General features: G+C 35.6%; 1 protein-coding gene across 1 annotated transcript in view; it reads right to left on the reverse strand.

Annotated features, from left to right (window-relative positions):
• Positions 1-20,355, reverse strand: part of OCA2 (OCA2 melanosomal transmembrane protein) — a 159,892-nt gene that overhangs the window by 20,555 nt on the left and 118,982 nt on the right. The window contains 1 exon segment of the mRNA XM_041468525.1: positions 18,093-18,186. Within this exon segment, the coding sequence (XP_041324459.1) occupies positions 18,093-18,186 (94 nt within the window).

Raw genomic sequence — 20,355 nt, forward strand, 5'->3', positions numbered from 1 at the left:
TTAAGATTTCCCTTTTGTACATGATCAGAGTTGAAGATGATGTATATCAACAATGCATTATTCTTACAAACATTATTCTCCCAGAATTTGAAATTTTCTGTATGTATCCAGCATAAGCTTTTAATTTTAATAAATAATATATGACAAATGCAGAACTTAAATGTAAATCTGTTATGTGACAACAGAAGTGTCAAAACATATTCAAAATTTTCCCTGGAATAAGAATCTTAAGGTGAAGCAAACATAACTTCTGCCGAGTTATTTTCAGCAGACTAAATTTTAAAGAATTGTAGTTTGTTAACTAAATATATTTTACATCTGAGAATGAAAAAACAAATCAGTGTCCTTCCACTTCTGTCTCCAAAATATATTGTACAAATGCTTCCTGGCCTGCTTCCTGTACATATATTTTTAAAGTAAATTGAAATACAGTGTCTGGGTACCTTTCTGTGCACATCCTTCACCAAGAAGGTATCAATAAGGCACAGTAGAAGAATCCCTTTCAAATCCCCATATTCCCAGGGAATCAGACCTTGCTGAGGATATGGCTACACTTCACTGTCAACTGCCCTGGACATTCCAGGGTCAGGAGGGAAAGAGTACATGGAGAGGGGAAGGAGGGAAGGAGAGGAAGGAGGGAAGGAGAACAACCCAGTCCTGCTGAAACCATGGTTCTGTCTCTTCTCACCCGCACCCTGCCTTCCTAAGGACAGAGCCCTCCACTCTGTCCTCTGCTCACCAGAGCACCTGGCTCTGCCTCCTCACATCAGAAATGCAAAAAATCACAACAAAACCACCAAAGGCCCCAAAACAGCATGTTTGGCTAAAGAAGGAGGTTGCCATTTAAAGTCCCTTTCACTTATATAGCCAGATGAATTACAGATTTGAACCTGGCTCAGGCAGATCCTGGTGAAAAGTCCTGACTATTGACCTAGGAGCCACGCAGGAGCTTGGGCAGCTGTGCCTTGTCTCTGCCTTTCTCCTTATTCTCACACATCTGTGTGGGGGAGGAAAAGGTTACACGCCACTGGGCTGGAAATAGCAAGGGAAGAGATATGAATAGAGAGACAGTAAAGGACAAGAAAAGAGACTAGAGACCAATGAAGGCAGATAAATGGGCTGCAGTGTCTTAAAATTTCAGTACATATATAATATCAGTGTACATATTTTTTCAGAGTACAAAATTCCTATTAATATTTTTCTGTCCTGGTTATTGATTATTTCCTCTTTTGCATTTTCCTTTGAAGAATTTTTGCACAATATCAGTGTATGCCTGATAAGAAACTAATTCTGGGATTCAGCTCCACATTCAGGCACTATATGTGAAAGAGGTTTTTTTTTGTCTAAGTCCCCACAGTGGAAGGTGGAAAAGTTAGTGTGTTTAGGCAAGTGAGTACAGGCTTACATATCCACCAGGAGCTCAGATGGGAGCTTAGACAATTATCTCGTATCAAATCAGGTATTGCAATTCAAGTTGAAGCCCATCTTCTGGCAAAATGCTGTATTGAGAGTCAAGATACTTTTGTTACATGAAGACTGGCCAGTATAGAAATCATATTGAGATAGTGCATTCATCCACCTTATATTCTACATTTTTCTAGAATAAAAGATACAAAAAAAATTTACTGCTTGAATTAGTCAATAACTGAAGATAACATTAGGGTGGTTTGAAAATTAAATTATTTCAAAATTGATGTGGGTTTGATTTACTTGTTTTTCAAATGAAGTGTTAATTAAAAATTTAAATATTAACTTTTAATTAAGTACACTATATTGATGCATAATTATTCTCATTTACTGTGGCATTCATAGACATATCCATATTTGTGTATAAATACATTAAAAATTGTCAATATAAATTGATAGTTTTTACCCTTTAACTCATAAATCAGGAAATAGTAGAAGTCAAAGACAGTATTTACTTTGTAATGTGCTACAGTGAAACCTTTATTTTACAGCTGCTAAAATTTAACTATATAAGTATATGCAATACTTAAGATACAATATGCATTAATTAGCTTTGTAACACAAGAGCATAGAGTTGGTTCTGGTCAGCCAAAAAAAGGGGACTTCAAGAAACTAATTCTCCCCATCTCAGGATATCCCTTCAAAATGTCAGGACAATTCTTCCCTTTCCTTTCCACTGAATGCAGAAGGAATACAAATGAACAGGCTGAATTACATGGATGAACTCCAGAGTGATGAGTCATTTTTGAAGTCAGCTATCCTATTTCTAACAGTTGTCTTGCTGCTTATAAGAAAAATGCAGAAAGTTCTGGAGTAATACCATCATAGGAAAAATCTGTACCTTCTCTGTGGTGAAGGTTCGCCTCAAAGGCAACCTAAAAAGCCACAAATAAGGCTAAAAACCCTTTTAAAAACATTATCATATAATTTATACTTATGAGTGTAGGTGTGCAGACCTTTGTGCTGTGTCTGATGACCCAGCACATACCAGGCAGAACAGTCTGCAGACACTGCTTATGTTGGGAAATCATCTGATTTTCAATTACACTCCAAATTGCCAAGGCCCTGGGGGCACCCACAGACCCCACTGTTCCTGTACAACCCCCCTGGAGCTCCCTTCCACTCATGGCCCAGGATCCCATTTCACCCCTCTCCAGGGCCCTCCCAGCCAGACATTCTCAATGTTAGAAAAACACATTGCAAATGAGGTAGCAGTGTATTTTAGCAAAGGGTGGATTTTTTTATTAGTCATCTGCATTAAAAAAAAGAAATTTAATAGTTTTTTCTACACTAAAATAGTTCAGAAATTAGTTGCTTTTCTAAAATTATTTTTGAAATTTCTGCATAATCAGAAAACTTAGAGATTTCAAAACCTGTAATTCTACCCCACCTGCAGCAGTAATTATGACAAGCACTGGCTCACCACGCTTTGCTTAATTATTTCAGTAATGGTTGTTTATTGTATTTATTAATAGAATTCTAGTCACTATCTCAAAACTTATGGAAAAGTTGACCACTCATTTTGAACTTGTTTCTATCTCTTCCTATCAGAATAGACATAGAAATTAATATTTTTACGGCAGTTTATTCTGTGCATGTAAAAGTGTCAATTATTTTTAACCTCTTAACTAAGAGAAGACATTTTATCTGTCACTGAACTTTTGAATTTGACATCAATTAAAGTTCTCCCATTTAAAAGGAGTTATTAGAGCAACAAGAAGACTTACACAATCAATCTGTCAAAATGATATTACTGCAAAACCTTCAAAAATAAAACCTTTCTTGTCAAACAGGCACAATTTGTAGGTGGCAGGCTTTAACTTCAAAATGAAAGCTCAGAGATCCCCAAAACCCTACTTTACTCCCATATTTGTGATAAATAAAAGCAATTTTTTAAAAAATATAACACTTAAGGAACAAAACACGACAGCCTATATATAGAATAGAATAAGAGAATACTGCTCTGTCTCTCATCATATTAGCCACTAAGCCAAATAATCCATATGGTGAGAGGTCTAAAAATGAGATATAATCTAAACTGCTTTTAGTCTCATGAATTTTATTTATGAAAATATAGAAAATATTTTACTTTATTAATATGGTAATGATCACATGCTGGCTGCAATAATCAGTGGAAACAGCACAAGGAAATATCAATATCAACAACAATCCAAAGTCTTTCAAAGTTAAATAAAAGAGACCATTGATTACAGTGAACTCTCACCAAAGCAGAAAAAGCAGAGGACAAGACCTGTACTTGACTGTTCTCCCAATCACTGCAAGTAGCCTCTATTATAAACAGTTCTCACTGATATACTGTATTTAAGAAATACAAAACAATTCTTTTGTTGTTTTTGGTTTTGGGGTTATTTTAATCTTACTGGGTTTTGGCCTTTGCTGGTTTGGAATGTTCTCAATTTTTTTTCTTCGCTCCATGGTTTGATTATTCATAGCTACATTGTCCACCTCCTCTCTTTTAACATTTCATTTGTCACTATCATTACAGACAAACCTCTGCTCTTGCTGAGAAAAGCACACTTTCCATCCCTAAAAAGCTCCTTGCTACAATAGGAGAAGCAAAAATACCATTCAGTCTATTTCAAATTCTCATTCACAATGAAAAAAATCAGTAAACAAGGTTTTAATGAATGGCAGGGACAGCAATCAAATTTTCAAAGACTCCAGCCTGCACTTCAGTAAGGCAAATTTTCACAGAAATTTAACAAACTAAGCAACAGTGTTTCAATGCTGCTTCTGCATTTGGTTTTCAAAAGACAAGGATTTAGGCACAAGGCATCAATTTAGAACCTTCCCAGAAAGGCCTGCAGGAATAAATCAAAAAGGGTAAGATCAAGAGAAGCATGTGTAGCAGCCAGTTTTTCCGACAGAGAAACTGGAAAATAGGTGCAAAAACCTAAAGCATGTAAAAGTCATTAAATACAAACAGCTGTGAAACTGGTGTAAAAAGACAAGAACACTTCCAGCAAATCCTATCCCATGCACAAGTCTATACACAGAAAACTTGCAATATTTAGAAGGATTATTATTAGCTCATATTTTTCTTCTTTGCAGGTGGGCTATTTCCACTGGATTCAATGGCCATGTGACCTGACAGCCTGAAGGACAGCACACACAGCTCTCAAATGTTGCAGCCCCACAGCTAATCTCAATATGATGAACTACTTTTGGACCAGACACCACTCAAGACAAATTAACAAGACACCAACAGCCAAATTGTTTAGTTACCTGTGAGAATACCTTTTAACCTACAGGACAATAATGCCTATAAGGCCCCAAAAAAGGATTTTTTTTTCCTCAGAAAGTCATAGGGAGAGAAAAGGGCTTTGTATATCACTGAAGTGTTGTGTCAAGGAGATGAAATAGATGAGTTTTGGAATAAAAAATACCATGGAGGGAAAATTACTTGTACCCTAATTACAGGAAAACCAATATTATCTCATACCCAGAAGAGAGTTTCAGTGAAATAGAAAGCCAGTCTGGACTAGTTGAACCACAGAAAGGATGGAGCACAAAAGCTGATGTGATTTCAGAAATAATTTGCACATTTTAGAAAACCATGCTATAGGAGCATGAATTTTTTTTAATTTTTTTAATGTATCTGTTCTATTTCTTATCATATTTTACCTCTGTAGTTTAAAATTTATCAATAGCGTCCCACATTTGTGGCAAATATCTCCTTTTGATAAATATTTTCTAAAAAAATTAACTAAGATTAAGACTCTGCATTAGATATTTTCCCCCTTGTATAACATGGAGATAGATATAACACACTGGTCAGCTGGGCAGGAAATGCACCAAAAGCTTTTCCTTTTCCATGTGCTGGATATACTGCGATAGTAACAAAAAGAAATTCAACCCAATTGTTAACTCAAAGACGTGGTGGAAAACTATTTCAGTCCTACTTCTTTGCTTGCCAGAAAAAATACCTCTAATCTTAGCTGGCAAAACAAGGTGGCAATATCAGCCAGCATGATCACAAGAGTGGTGTCACTCAAGAGAGACTGTAAACACTCCTTTCTTCTCACAAAGACTTACTTTTGGTTCAGGTAAGGCACCATCAAACCTTTTATTTCAAGATCTGCAACGAAACTTGAGTGCTAGACCACAACGGAGCAGAGACATGGACACAATAGCTCCTGACACATGGCCCACATTCTCGTTAGCACTGCTGACATTGATGAATTATCTTGGAGAATAATGCACTGACCTCTTTTAACTGCTTTCTGATTTAATAGGCTCCATTAAAAAGAAAAATTTAAATCACAGTCATGACAAGCCTAACAGCATAATGGTACATATGCCCTTCAGTTTGTGCCTTTTAGCATTTAACAAAAGCATATTTACCCCAATGCAAAAGCAAAAAATGCTACAAATTAACTCCTACCTTCTACTGTAGAAGTTTAATCAAATAGAGTTTCTTTTTATTTTCAGTCCAGAAACCCCTAAAACTGGATAACACCTAGTTTAATTATCTTTTATCTAACCATGAAATCCTGTGCATTTAGATACAGAACTGCTTAAACTAGTTTGAGAGGATTTGGTGGAAATTAAATGCAGTGAAATGAAAAATGAGGTAATTTACTAGCTTTTTAAAAGCTTGCTGGAAAGGTGAATATTCTCAGCTATGATTTCAGCCCATATTAGTAGTGGTAAAATATGAAACCCCATGGCCAGACATGTCAGCAAAGAGTTTTTATTTAAATTTCATCACCTCTCAGTGAAAAGTTGTTTTCTGCAGATTTTTCTAGTAATTAATTTTTCCAGTTTTTACATGACTGCTATTTAAAGAGACACTGAAGAAGCACTACACTGCTCTTTGGGGCAGACATTCTGATTTTCAAATCCACCTTTCAGCATAAATCATATCTGCTATAAAATCCTGGGCTTTAGAGATACCTCAAGAAATTTTTCATAAAAATATTATACTGTTAATTTTTAAAAATTTGTCATGTGAAAGTTTCACAAAACCTATCTATCTCACCCACCTATATGTAGTAAAACTTCTTCTCTTTATCTTCTTTACAGATTTTTGAAAAAAGTAGAGCAAAAACATTTGAGCAGTCTAAACAAAAAAACTCTAAAAATAAATAAATAATATCTTTCTTACTACAATATTCACTTATGTAATGATCACCATAGCTCTGAAAGAGGAATTTACTTCAGAAAACTTGTATATCCTCCTCTCATGCTTAAAATCAGCTATGGAAACTAGAGTTGAAAGAAACACCATATTTTTTTTTTTTAATGTTGAGCCAAGGCAAGAACTAACTTCTTCACAGACAGAGATTAAATCTCCATTGTAGAAAAAGATTGTTTAATTCAGGACCATTCTAATAAAAATCCAATAAGCAATCTCTCATGTATGTTAAAACACAAATGCATAGAGTGAGCTAACTGTGGGGCAGCTACAGGAGGTGTTCTATCCTGATGCACACCTGATTTAGTTCATGCATCTCAATATTCACCTCTGTGTGAAAAAATCATTGAATTTAACACAATGCCAGTAGGCTAGGTGGTCATGTATGGGTGAAGAACAAGAAGCTGGGTGTTAAAGTACAAAAAGCCTTGCTCCAAGAGCATGAGCAGTGTGAGCCTCTAAATGGGCTCACCAACTACCAGCTTCAATCTGAAATAAGGCCTGGGTGCACAATGGCTTCTCTCAGCCTTCCTCCTCTCTTCTCCTCTTCTCCTTCCACTAGTTTCCACGAGAAGGAAATGCAGATAGAAGGGCCAGGTTGGAAATACAGCACGTACCAACCCATGTATCAAACTGGGAGTCTCAGGTCCAAGGACCTAGGGGTGGTGTGTGACCTCACCTCTGCACCATGCACCTTTAAGCCACTTCTAGTAAAGCCAAGGAGTTTTTGCAGAACTCAAAAAATTGCAGTTTTATTCCTCTTTATAGATTTGCAGCTGGCCTATCATTTCAAAATATGAACCAGAGAAGTCCATAGTGTCTTCTACGAAAACAATAGAATAATTTTGCTTGCTATAAGCAGAAATAAGCCAAATTTCATTATACTAATGCATTTTCTTTTATATTTGCATGGAACCTGGTGATAAGTTCTGGCAACAAGAGTACTACTGAGTATTGGAGAAGACAAAACAGGAAGAAAGAAGTCACTAATTCTGCTGAAATTTAAAGAAAGCCTTTACATATTTATAAGCTGGTAATATTCACCAGAAGTTAGCTAAGCAAACTAATACATTGTTCTATTATTAAAAAAGTGATAAAACTTCCTAAAAATACTTTAGATTAGTGTATTTTAAGAGGAGTCAAACTACACTGTTGTTATGCCCTTGCCTTTTCTACGCTCAGGAAAAAGAAAGGACTAGTATTTTCAAGAATCTCATAAAGGCTGTCCCTTCATGTTTCCAGAATGCCTCAGCACAGCTCCTAGTTTCTTTAATACAGCCTTTTCCTTCCTCCTCTCTAGTTTCCCCTTTCCATCAGTCCTAATCATGAAGTAAAAGTAGAAAATCGTGGTTGGAATAGAAAAGAAAGGGGTTTATCTTGCCAAACTTTACCTGTGTAGGAATTCCAAGCTCCCTCTGTACTTAATATCACTATAAATATGTACACAGAGCAAAATCCTTCCTGTGTATTTTAAATACAAAGCTTGGAATATCGTGTTCTCCAGGTGTGCTTAGGCAAATTTGTTCAGCGGAGATTAACACTGTAAGATACAACAGGTTAATATGAAGTCTTGAAAGATCACTCTTGTCCTCACAGGTTTTATCAGCTAAATGACATATCTGGTACATCAGGTAGATGATGTGGGGGAGAATTTTGTGACTTTTCTTCCACAAAGGCAGATATAATCCAAGATATCTTGAAATCCTTTGCATAAAACAGTTTCTATAGGAGTAGCACTGCACAAACACAGCAGAATATCTGCTTTCTGGCACTGCCAAAAACATCTAGAAATCATTACTCTTATTTTCATTCCAAGTGCTGTTGGGAAGTTATTAGGTATTGATTTAGTTGGTAGCCTGTACTTATAAAAGGTAACCAAGAATGTGTTATGGACCCTGTTAAGAAAATAGAGATATATATTACATTTACCACTCTCCTTGTTGTTCATTGATTTGTTTTTAAGGTGTTAAATTGCTTTATACATTTTGTGACTTATAAGATCCATGGCATACAATTTCTAACAGAATACTCTATAAAAATGATCACTCCTATAACCTGCATATCTAGTAGGAACACTAGCATGATCATAAATTCCCAAGTAAGAGACCTAATTCTTCCATCCATATTGGATGCAAATATGCTTTTCAGAATAAATCTGGATCAGTATCCTGCATTTCAGCTTAACAAGAAAAATTAAATTCTCATCTGGTTCCAGTGTAATCCAAACCAGTTTTTCTTTTTATACTCTATTTTCATGTGGCTATTTTTTTTCCTCACTTAATTTAGTGATACGTGCCAGTAGACTAAAAATATCTGCAAGAATTGGATGGATAATTTAACGCATATTATGTATATATATATATTATTGCTCAGAAGGAAAAAGGCATACCAGCAAATATACCAGAAATGTGAGTAGTTGGCATCCATGCAACAGTTAGGGAAGAGCTTTCAGAATTACATTAATTACTCGTATGACAGAGCAATATTCTTTAAAACTTGTTGTGTAATACTCCTGAGCTTAACATTTCAAATTTATGAATTTCTGAATACCTCAAAGATTCTATGTTCCAAAGAACCACTGATTAAAAAAAAAAAAAAACAAAAACAAAAACAAAAAAAAAAAAAAAACCAAACAAAAAAAACCCACCCACAAAACAAACAAAACAAAACCAAAAAAACCCCACAGACTTCTTCACATATCATCACAGCCTTATTTAGTGCACACTTTCCCCCACTTTACACCTGGCTGGACTTGGGGGTGGCTTAGACTTTTCTCTTTGTTCTTTCATAGCCATTTATACCAGGAGATAATCTGAATTTCATATCTAATGTTTTGTATTCATAGGAATCTAGAAACAGTAGATTTATGCTAGTGAAAGGGAAAGATACTCTGAAACCCAAAAAGGCAATTGAGAAATTATATACGAGACATCCTAAATGGCAAATAACATTTCAGAATTTAAAATAAGATTATTTTTTAGTATCAAAACCGTTGATCTGGCTCTTAGATTGGTATGGTTTGTGTTTACTCTTCAACTTGCTACCTTTTTTCCTCTCTAAAAAATGTTTCTATCTGGTAGTAATTCCACAGTCAAGTCTTGATGATAGGGGGTTATATTTATTTTATTCACCTGAGGTACTAGCATTCATTCTTGACTGTTATTGATCTGAACACAAAATTTATGTCAATAAAATTTTAACTTTTTTGTGTGTTTCATAGATATATACACGCACAAACAAAAAAAAATTTATAATTTATAATTTTTAAACCAGTCTCTATATCTTCACTATGAAAGATTTGAAACCAAGGATTTTATGAGCCAGTGTTCAATTAATAATGTTTTGATGAGAACTATTATACAAATTGAACATTTTACTTTTTTAAATGTATATACCTTAAACTATGTAATATTGTTGCATATATCACATTTTACTATTATTTGTTTCCTTTCTCAAAACCTCATCTAATTAACTAATGTCAACATTTTGTAGTCAGATCTATTTCTTGGAAATTGTTTGAGGTATATTTAGGGTTTGGGTTTATTTAATTTGCACAGAGGATCAAGTGAGAAGAGTTACACATGAGACTGAATCAAATTTGCCATTTCAACACAAATAGATACTTGCAAAGTTCTTTTCTTACATTAGCACCATTTTGAATACTTATGGATATTATCATACCAAAACAATTGTGCAAAACTGCACTGGACTTACTAGACTATAGTCTCACATCGGTTGAAAAAGTAGAAGGAAATTCCACTATCCTGCAGAACTTGGACAAAAAGAAGCATTGCAAAACAAAGAACTTTTTAAACTTCAACATGGACAAATGCCAAATCCTGCCCAGGGGGAAGAAAAGCCCCTGCAACAACAACATCTGGGGACAGAGCAACCAGGGAGCAGCTCAGCAAGGAAGGCTCTGGAGTGGGGATGTTCACGTGAGCCCGTGGGAAGCCCAGCACCAGAGAGAGCCAACAGCCTCTGTGACTCTGTGGAAAGGAGAAGATCTTCTCCAATCTGAATCTTTCTATGTTTTTTTCTATGATCCTATGATTAAATACTACTTCAATGACTTTACCCCATAATATTAAAGTGACACATCTGAAGGATCACTGCTTCCTATGGAACCCAATGAAACAGTGGATCATTGCAACTGCATTTTAAATGTCCTTTATCAAAATCTCTGAGGATGAAACACACATTTCACAGAGCTTAAAGGCTAAAACCATACTAAAATTTTAATACCTGAATCACATAGCCTTATTTTGTGATGAGTGAGACAAGAATTTAAATTCCATTTTCTTTATTGGAAACTAAAAGCTAATACAAAAGACTTCCCAGTAAGAGGGAAAAAAAAGTAATACTTGTATGTCCAGAGGCCAAACAATTCAAAGTTATTAGTTCTACTCAGAAGACATAGGAACATTCTGAGCTCCATGAAAACTTCATAGTAAAGATAAATCATATTTCAAATTGGAAAAGGAAATGTCCTCTTACTCAAAGGCTCAAAATGCTACTTTCACCCTTTTTTCTAATAAATAAATAAATAAATAAATAAAAAGTAAATCCAAATCCATTCACATTTCCATTTACACTGTTTGCAGACCTTAAAATCAGAAGAAATATTAAAAATATTTTAAAAAATTAAAAAACCAAGCCACCCATAACTCAGGAAAAAATGTTGCGCACCACTGTTGCAGGAATACTTTCTTTCAAGGGGTTTGATGCAAGCCATGCAAATACTTAAAATAAGCAGCATTTATTTTATTGAACTGCCACAGATGTCAATATGACGTTTGTTTGAGAGCAGTTATTAGATCAACACTGACGCTTTAAAATATTGCAATGATTGTTGTTGGATAGCTCAAAGAAAACTGGCATTTTTCTTAACAAAGCCAGCTTAGAACCTAATAATTTAAGATGAATACATACTAAACTACCCTTCTACTGAGTCGGGTTATCAGCTGAAAGTTGTCTATAGTTTTGCCCTTTCTGTCATAACTGTGACTAGGATGTTAAAATCTAGATTACATTTGTTAAACTCAGCTCCCTAAATCTGATATTTCCATATGCAATTGCATTTGAAATTTATTATTAAATTAAGCTACTAAAAATCCTTCTAATATTGTTCTTACACATGTAAAGAAATCAAGACAAATGTAAAAATGAGCTTTAATAAACCTGAGAGATCCAGATTTTTAAGGATAAAAATTTTATGAAGGAAAAGTTGTGAAAAACTCAAACTTGTGTTAATGCATGTTTGTTGAGAGTGCTTTACTCAAGTGCAGCATTTGCACTTATTTGAACAGAAGAACTCTGTTATCATGTCAAATATGAACATTTAACCCATGACCACTTACTCCTCCTTATTGATCAGAAGAGTAGTGAGAAGAGAGATTGAGATAATTCTTGCATCATAATCATTAAACCTTCTCTCAGCAGTTTATTTAATCTTCCTTAGGTACTTTGAACATCCCCAAATTCTGTCTTCTGGAGCTGCACAGTTGATCAGAAAATCCACAAGTGAATTGAATTTGGGTAGTTTGATACCACATTTCTCAACCAAAGTCACCACCATCAAAATTCATATCCAAAATGTAGAGTTGGTTTTATTCTGCTCAGAGTCAGTTTTAAAAGAGCAACAGTAAAATCGTGGCAGAGGGTGGTGTTAATAGCAAGAAAATAGAAAAAAAGATACTAAATTATCAGGAATGAAAAGGACTACAGCTGTCTAACATATAACCCAGTAGAGACATTTATGTTTTTTTTAAAAGTGTTAGTTTCTATAAGTTGTGTAAATAGGATACACAGGAGGTGGCAAAGAACATCGTATTTGTCCTCCCACTTACATGAATGACAGTTCTCATGGGAAGTTCTGTTTCACAGCCTTTGCATCTGAGTGTTCTCAAAAACAGATAAATAGGATCTCCTTCTGAAAATATTTTTGCTGTAAATACCTCACAAAACAAATCCTATAGCAAAACCAATTTTTTTTCCTAAGCTATTATCAGAAACCAATATTTTTGACACTTCCAAATTATTCTTATTCCCAGAGAAGACAGAGAATATTAATTCAGCTCTGCAGATGACATATGACAATGACAGAAAAATGCAAAATGTGAAAATGCACACAATGCCTTCAGGATTATATCCAGCTAGCCTTACAACTGTAACTCTACATTAGGCTCTTAGGCTCACAGCCTCTTCCTTTTGGCAGACTGATTTCCTCATGTATTAAATTATTTCTCCCACATTCTTATCCATTACATAAAGTTATCCAATCCATTCTTCCCATAACCATCACTGTAATACAGGCACAGTCAGCCACAATTTGCTTGACATAAAATTGGAGTATTTTCCATAATACCCCCTTTATATTTTTGTTAAATATGTTCATCAGGTATCTTGATTAATGATTATTTTTTTCTATTGACATCACACATCATGGACACAGAGGGGTGATTAATATTGAGTTACAATAGGATGAAGGAACACAGGTTAGTTTATATTTGAAATAATACATATCTTTATAAGGTTACAAATGCCTGTCTTACAGTGAAAATGAAAGTCAACTTGTAAATTGTATTAGCAAGTGAAAACAAAATTAAAGCCTCTACAGCAATGAGTACTTCTTATGTTATGGAGCTGGAATCAACTTTTTCATTAGCAACAATAAGATTTCTGTGCATCATTTTCATGTTCCACAGAATGGTCTGAACTAGTAGAATGCTACATTGCAACAAACTCAGATATATGTTGGTAAAAATTTTAAAAACTTCTATGAAATGAAGCATCTAGATTAAAACAGATATCTGCAATGTTATTTGTCATTGATAAAAAAAAATAAAGAAAAAATTGAGAAAACCTTGAGAAAAAAATAAAGCTCTGTTGATTATTTTGCAGTCTGAATTTATACAAAATCATTGTATTAACCTCTAGAATTCATCCAAGAAACACGACTACAATGTCTTTATCTGACCATTTGCCAAGAGAAAATACTCGCCTAGATTTGGGGTTTTCCTTTATGTTAAGCTCTTATTTAGGTGTAATAGTTCTTTGATAACTAGACTAAAATCATAATAGGAATATTATCTTTTCCTGCCTTCTGCTTACTGATAAATGCTGTCTCTGAGCAATTACCTTCATATTATTAACATATCTGATGCTTTCTGTAGGGTCAAGATGATGAAAATAGTTACACTTCTGTCTAGAGACATAATGATCATTTGTTTGCTCTGATATTTGCTTGTTCTAATGTTTACTCGACCACATACAGCAAATATCCCACTCCTCTCTATCTTTTTTTCCAAGCCCCATGGACTCACAATTTTTTTCTAGTTCTACCACTTAAATACTTGTCTTTGCGTCCACAATGTAGGAAAAGTGTAAGAATTTGAGAGGAGAACAAATATAATCACATTCATGTAAGTAACACGAAAACTGAAAGAGACTTGGATTTGCACTGAATAGCAAATTGAACAGGAATTTGATGTTGCTTAGACTAACAAAGAAAAGGCAAGCAGCTCCACACTCTGAATTAAATCTTATATTTTTTAAATGTGAAAAAATAAGAGAATTGTGACTGGAATATCATGTTCAGCTCGATCATGTACAGCTCTAAATTACTAGAAGGATAAGGAAATATTATAGGAAGGCAATATTAATATTATAATTAATATTACTTTAATTAGATTACCTATATTTCATATGGGTATATCTAACATATTTTTTCAGGAGGAAAGATAAAACACATAAATACAGTTTGATGAGGAAGTTTTCAAAATGGAACAAGAGCATAATTTGCCTGTACTGATTCCAAAAATGCAAGAGCATCTTTAAGGAAATTACTATTCTGAACTTGCTCTTCTTATGACTTTCAATTTTGCTTTTGTCATAACATTGCTTTCTTTCCTTTTGAGTTTGAGTTATTCCAAATGAATCATCCAGTGGCAGTCACCCATTATTTGCCTTCAGATTTGTGGGGCTGGTTAAAAGCTGAATCCCTAAGTGGCTGAGCTTGGAAGGCACTACTGGGACACAGAAGAAGCCTAGGGAGTAGCATTAATGACTGGTCTCCAGCAGGCCTTTGTGAAGCTGATCACACTGGGAACTTCTGCCTTTTCCACATCCCTTGTCAGCAGTTCTTTTCCCCATTCAATGAGTCTCAAATATCCCCTATTCTTCCTTTTGATGCTGATATACCAGTAGGAGATCCTTTCTGTTTTTCTACCACCACATCTAACAGATTCAGATAAAAATATTTTCATGGGGATAAATTAAACTTACTACAATATTGTATATTCTAAATGACATGTGAATCTTTTCATTGCAGTGGAACACAATGAATAATCAAAAAACCTCACAGGGTCTGGAAACAGAAGTAGAATTCATGGCAACCAAAAGATCTTTTGTCATAGGCAATCTTGCTCTTAGATCTGAATTAATTCTGAGTAAGATATTTGGTGACACTGGCCAGCACATTCACAGCCAGGCATGCATGGATATGACTTGGTATCTCCTCAACCAGCAGTGTACTCTGAACACCAGGCTGCTTTAAAGTGCTTCAACACAGAGAGGGAACCTTATTCCTTTCTCTCTTCTTTCTCAGTATAAGCTTTCCCACCTAAATGCCACCCTACTGGAACCACCTTACAGGCACAGCACTTCCAGCACATGGGCCTGAGTTGCTTGGATGGTCAGAATAGGACACCAGACCTGTCTTCTCCTTACATCCATCTGTGGAGGGCCAGGTCCTTGAGGCAGTAGGACTCTTGATTCAGGGAAAGCAATTAGCTGTTGTTCTGACACACAGAACTCCCCAGAACAGGACTTCTTCTGAGGAAGGCACTCCACAGAGAAGCACATCAAGCTGGTAAGACCTCAGCATTCTAGGCAAGTTATCACACCTGGCCACCTCTGGCTCTGGCTGGGCAGCAGAATAGCATTGCATAACACATCTGCCAGGTTGCCTTTGCTACCTTCTTAAAAAGAGAAGAGAAACCTCAAACTGCGCCAAGTGGCACTGCACAAAGACACACAGAGGAAAGGTCATGAGCCCTCTTACAGAGCAAGGAACCTGCTTCTTGCCTTTTTCTCTCCCTGCACAGAGAGGCATCGTGGTGCCTCTCACCATGAGGAACCCACAGCTTCCATAGAATCTTGCCCTCTGTTTTATCAATGTGTACTCACCAGACATGCTTATCAACCCTGTCTGGAATTCCTTTTACAGACCACTGTATCAAAACATGGTTTTCAAAAAAGCTGCTTCTAGCAAAGGCCTCCCTTAAACACATTTGCATGATTTGGCTTAGCATGCTAGGAAGGAAGCGTAAAGTGTATTGGAAGTGGAGTAGAGTACTGTGCTCTATGACACCACTTGAGACAGACGTGGCGTGGGTTTCCTGTACAGAGGCACGTGGGAAGGGCAGAACAACAGCAGCTCAGGCTGATGTAAAGACATCTTAGCAAAAGTCAACCAGCAGAGGGTCATCATCTCCCCACACAAGGTAGCCATGATTTTTCTCTGCTGACTCCCAGGGGTTTTCAAGATAAGAGGGTAAAAATCTGTGTGTCTGCTGGGAGAAGCACTGCAGAGGACCCCTCAATGGGGATGTGAAACCTATTGAGTAATCTTGGGAAAACAGGGAAGAAATATAAAAAAATTCACTTTAAAACTTTGAGGAAACCTTCATGAATAAAAGTAAGCAAAATCAAAATCCTCAAGGGATACACAAAACACATCTTGATGCCAGGAGAAGCTTTAAAATATATTCCATTCGTGAACATTTGACTGAAACAAATACTTTCCTAACACAAATTGTGAAGAAGCTCATGATCTGTCTGCTCATTGATTAAAAGGCAGCCAGAAAAAGTGAATTTTTATATTCTTTCTGCTAATTAATATCCATTGCTATCTCTCTGAGACCACTATGGTTTCGATTCTCACATCTTTGTTCAAGGTGGCTACAGTGTTTCCCAGTAATCACTTCCACCAAAAGCAGGCAATTTCGGAGCATCTGTCTGCTGTCATCAGTACCAAAGAATACATTCCAGTAAACACTGCTGAAGAGATTAGCCAGGCTTTATGTATTTGTTTTCTCAATCAGTTTCATAGAAGTTTTGAGAACATTTCAATGCAAAATCTACATAGAGGACACACTGTTAATGCTACACACAAGTTAAATCCCCAGATGCCAAGGCCAAAATTTGTGAAACATGAACAGTGCAATTCACCAGCCCATTATTACTGCATCACCAATTTTTTGTGCAAGGGCTTGACTTCCAGAAAATCTGTGAGCTATTACTATGTACTACGTAAGACTGTTCTGCAGTCTCAGAGATCCTGACAGACAAGACTTGGATTTGATAGGCATCTGCCTTTCTAAAATATATCATCAGAAGACCATGGGTGAAGAGCTAAATTGTGCTATGAGTAGCACATCCTTGTAGCTTGAACTTCAGCAGCAGCACTTTGGACCACCTTTCTTTTCAGGGTTATCATTAGCTTGGCTCCAGAAAATCCTGTATGATTAATCATATTAATAATACAGGTCTGAGGGCTTTGAGGAAAACAGTTTAGAAGAAAGCTGATAGGGCTGAGAAACTATAATAAACAACGTAAAGAAAGCAAAGAGAAAAAATAAATTGGTGTGAGCTTAACAGTATCCTTTGCCCTAAATATGCAGAAAAAAGAAGCAAGGAAATATGTTTCAGCTAAATCAACTGCACTTTAAACTTGAACTTTGTGTTTCATCCTTATTTGCCAGTTTCCACTTACATCTTTCAACCATTGTTTCAAAAACAGGAAGTATTTGGAAAAATATTAAATTGTTGTATGCATTAAGTATACCTTGTCCCCTAAAAACCTGATGATGAATGACCTGCAATTATTAAAAATTAAAAATTACTATTAAAAAATCTATTAATTATTAATTAAACAATTATTAGGCAACAACTTGAGTTGAGCCAAACTGACTGCTCATCACACTTTCAGTCACAGTTGCTAAGCAGCTGGTTAAAAGAAGTAATTACTTTTAAGTAAATAGTTTACTTGTGGGATCATGGAATAAAAGTCAACTCAGTCAGGGCATTCCAGTTGCTCCTGGTGATAGAACATCCATGAATATGTGCAGATGAGAAACTAGGTTTAAACTGCATTTTACAATAAAGCAACAATTTACAATTTCTACAAAACTGAAGATTGAGGGTGATCAAAGTAGGAATTTTGAAGGCTTTGTTTCTCCTGGAGTTCCACTGTGCTCCCACGAGCTTCATGCATTCTATCAACATTTTACAGAAATAAAGTAATTTGTCTTCCACCTGCATTTCAGTTGCCAAAACCAAATTAGGAACACAAGTATTTTTTATAGATCCTTTCTCTAGATTTTTCTCATTAGGAGATTCATTGTTTGCCAAGAGAGGAAAAAAACCCAAAAACAGATTGAATTTGAGAAGTTTAAAATCGTACCTGAAGAACTCCATGAAAGAGAAGCCATAACCATGCTGTTCAGCAATTCCAGCACAAACAACATTTGCAGATGCTCCAATCAATGTTCCATTACCTGCAGTTCAGAAAACAAAGACCAGTTTATAGCTGTGGTCTCTTTCTTACTCCTCCTCTATTTATTTTGTGTTGAAGTCCTAAGATGTACTCGTTACAAAATGAAAAATCAATTTCTGTTGTATATAGTCTTAGAAAGAAATGTACAGTCAATATCTCCACATGCTATAAATAGCTTCATACTTTGAAATATAAGCGTGGTATTATTCCCTGGTTCTACTTAAGCCAGAAAAATAGGGAAGGAACATAGCACCAATAAGAAAATAACATCAGAGAACTGCACTCAGATAAACTTGTTGATTTTTAGTTTTACTTAACTAGAAGGTGCCATCAGATGAGGTGAAAAGATTAGATAGTTGGGGGATTCTAAAAAAATGGATACCTTTTTCCTAATGCCAACTTGATATTGACACCGTAGCATTTTGTTTATTGATGAATTAACTAATTTGTAAGATTTGTTTCGGGTTTTATAATAGAAATTAAAACACAGTAATTGTGACAATGGAGGGGAATGGATCTGTTTCATATTTCTCTCCTAAGGTAGAATGATCACAGACTTGGTTTACCTAATCACCATGGTTCTTCAATAAATATGGAAACATAATTTTATTCAATGAAGTTCACCCAATTAACTTATACAAGCCCCACATGAGAGGAACACAACAAAGAAAAATAATTTTCCAATTTATAATGCACATCTATCCTCACTTCTCCCAAGCCTTTTCCAGAAATTAATCTATTTCTTCATTTTCTCTAAACTTTTAACAATCTCGCAATGAAGTCAGGTATTCAGAGCTTAGAAAGACTGACCCATTTTCTATACCATTCCCATGAGTCATACCTCAGACTTCTGCATGCTGCATACTTGACTTCCACAAAGCAGATGGCTCCTGCAAATGTTTCTGATCTAAGGCACGACTCAGGAAGTGACAGTGACTCCTACATGCTTTTCTTTAACTGAAGTTTTGAACAAAGGTAACAATCCAAGAGTTTTTTTTTATATACTTCAGTAAGTCATCTCTTTTGCCATACATCACTGCATTAACAATCCATTATTCTAAGCAGGAGCCTTCCTTTCCTCCCATTGCTTCCTTTCCTCCCATTGGCACGTAGTTACTCTTTTTACTTTAGTTCTGTTAAAAATTTTAGCTCCATGGAAACTCTTCTGGTCTGACTTTGAGAGAAACAGATCATAATGTAATTAATGCTCCGGTTAATTGTTTTGATTCAGTAAATGTTTTGGGTCACCCAGAGATCAGTGTACCAAAAATTATTATTATCTCAGAATAAAGGCAGAAGAATTATTCCCTCAAAGTATTCACACATGGTACTGTTATGGCCTTCTGCACCTGAAAGTGCACACAAAATTAGCAGATGTCTAGAATTATTAAAAAATAATATAACACTCTTAAATAAATTAAAAAAAAATTAAGTGCTATAATGCAGATGGTTTTGACTGTCATTATAGTGACAGAGTAACAAACCTGAGGGAAAAAATAAACCCCAAAAGTCACTCAGGACTTTCTTATTATTATTTAGTTGACTTCATGAAAACCAAAGCTTTCCAACAAAAAGCCCTGATAGGACAAAAAATTTTCCAATTGAGTCCAAAGAAAATGCATGATTCTTTTTTATTCCAGGATGGTCAATTATTATCAACACACATTAGGCAGCAAACTGAGATTTTCATCCTGGAGTAGAGATCTGAACAAAGGTATCTATTGTCTCAGGTGAGTGGCCTAAGCAACACCTATTAAGAACAATAGACTGGTTTTATTTTTTTATCAGCAACCCTTGAGCAGATGCCACTATGGAATGAGGAAGTCACAGAAGTCTTGGAGATTTCTTGAGATGAGAAAAGCGTTCCAATTCCACTCCCTCTCATCCCAAATAGACATTTTGTTTTGTGTATTTAATTCTCCCTCTATGGTTTTTAAAAATTCCTTTTCTTTCTGCTCTCCTAGGAGCTGTGCTAGGTGACCCGCTTACTAGTTGCTGTTTTTAAGGCTTTTACACTGCAAAGGAGCTGGAGCTCAGTGCAGAGATCCTGCCTGTCTCAGAGGAGTTCTGCTGATGTTGCTGAAACTGTGCATCAATACAAGGGTGTAACCCTATTGATCATAAAATTATTGTGACCATCCTTGTGAACCAAGAATTTTTTGTAACCTCA

This window comes from Pyrgilauda ruficollis, unplaced genomic scaffold (genome assembly GCF_017590135.1).
Source record: "Pyrgilauda ruficollis isolate IOZ18807 unplaced genomic scaffold, ASM1759013v1 scaffold22, whole genome shotgun sequence".
NCBI classification, from domain to species: Eukaryota; Metazoa; Chordata; class Aves; order Passeriformes; family Passeridae; genus Pyrgilauda; species Pyrgilauda ruficollis.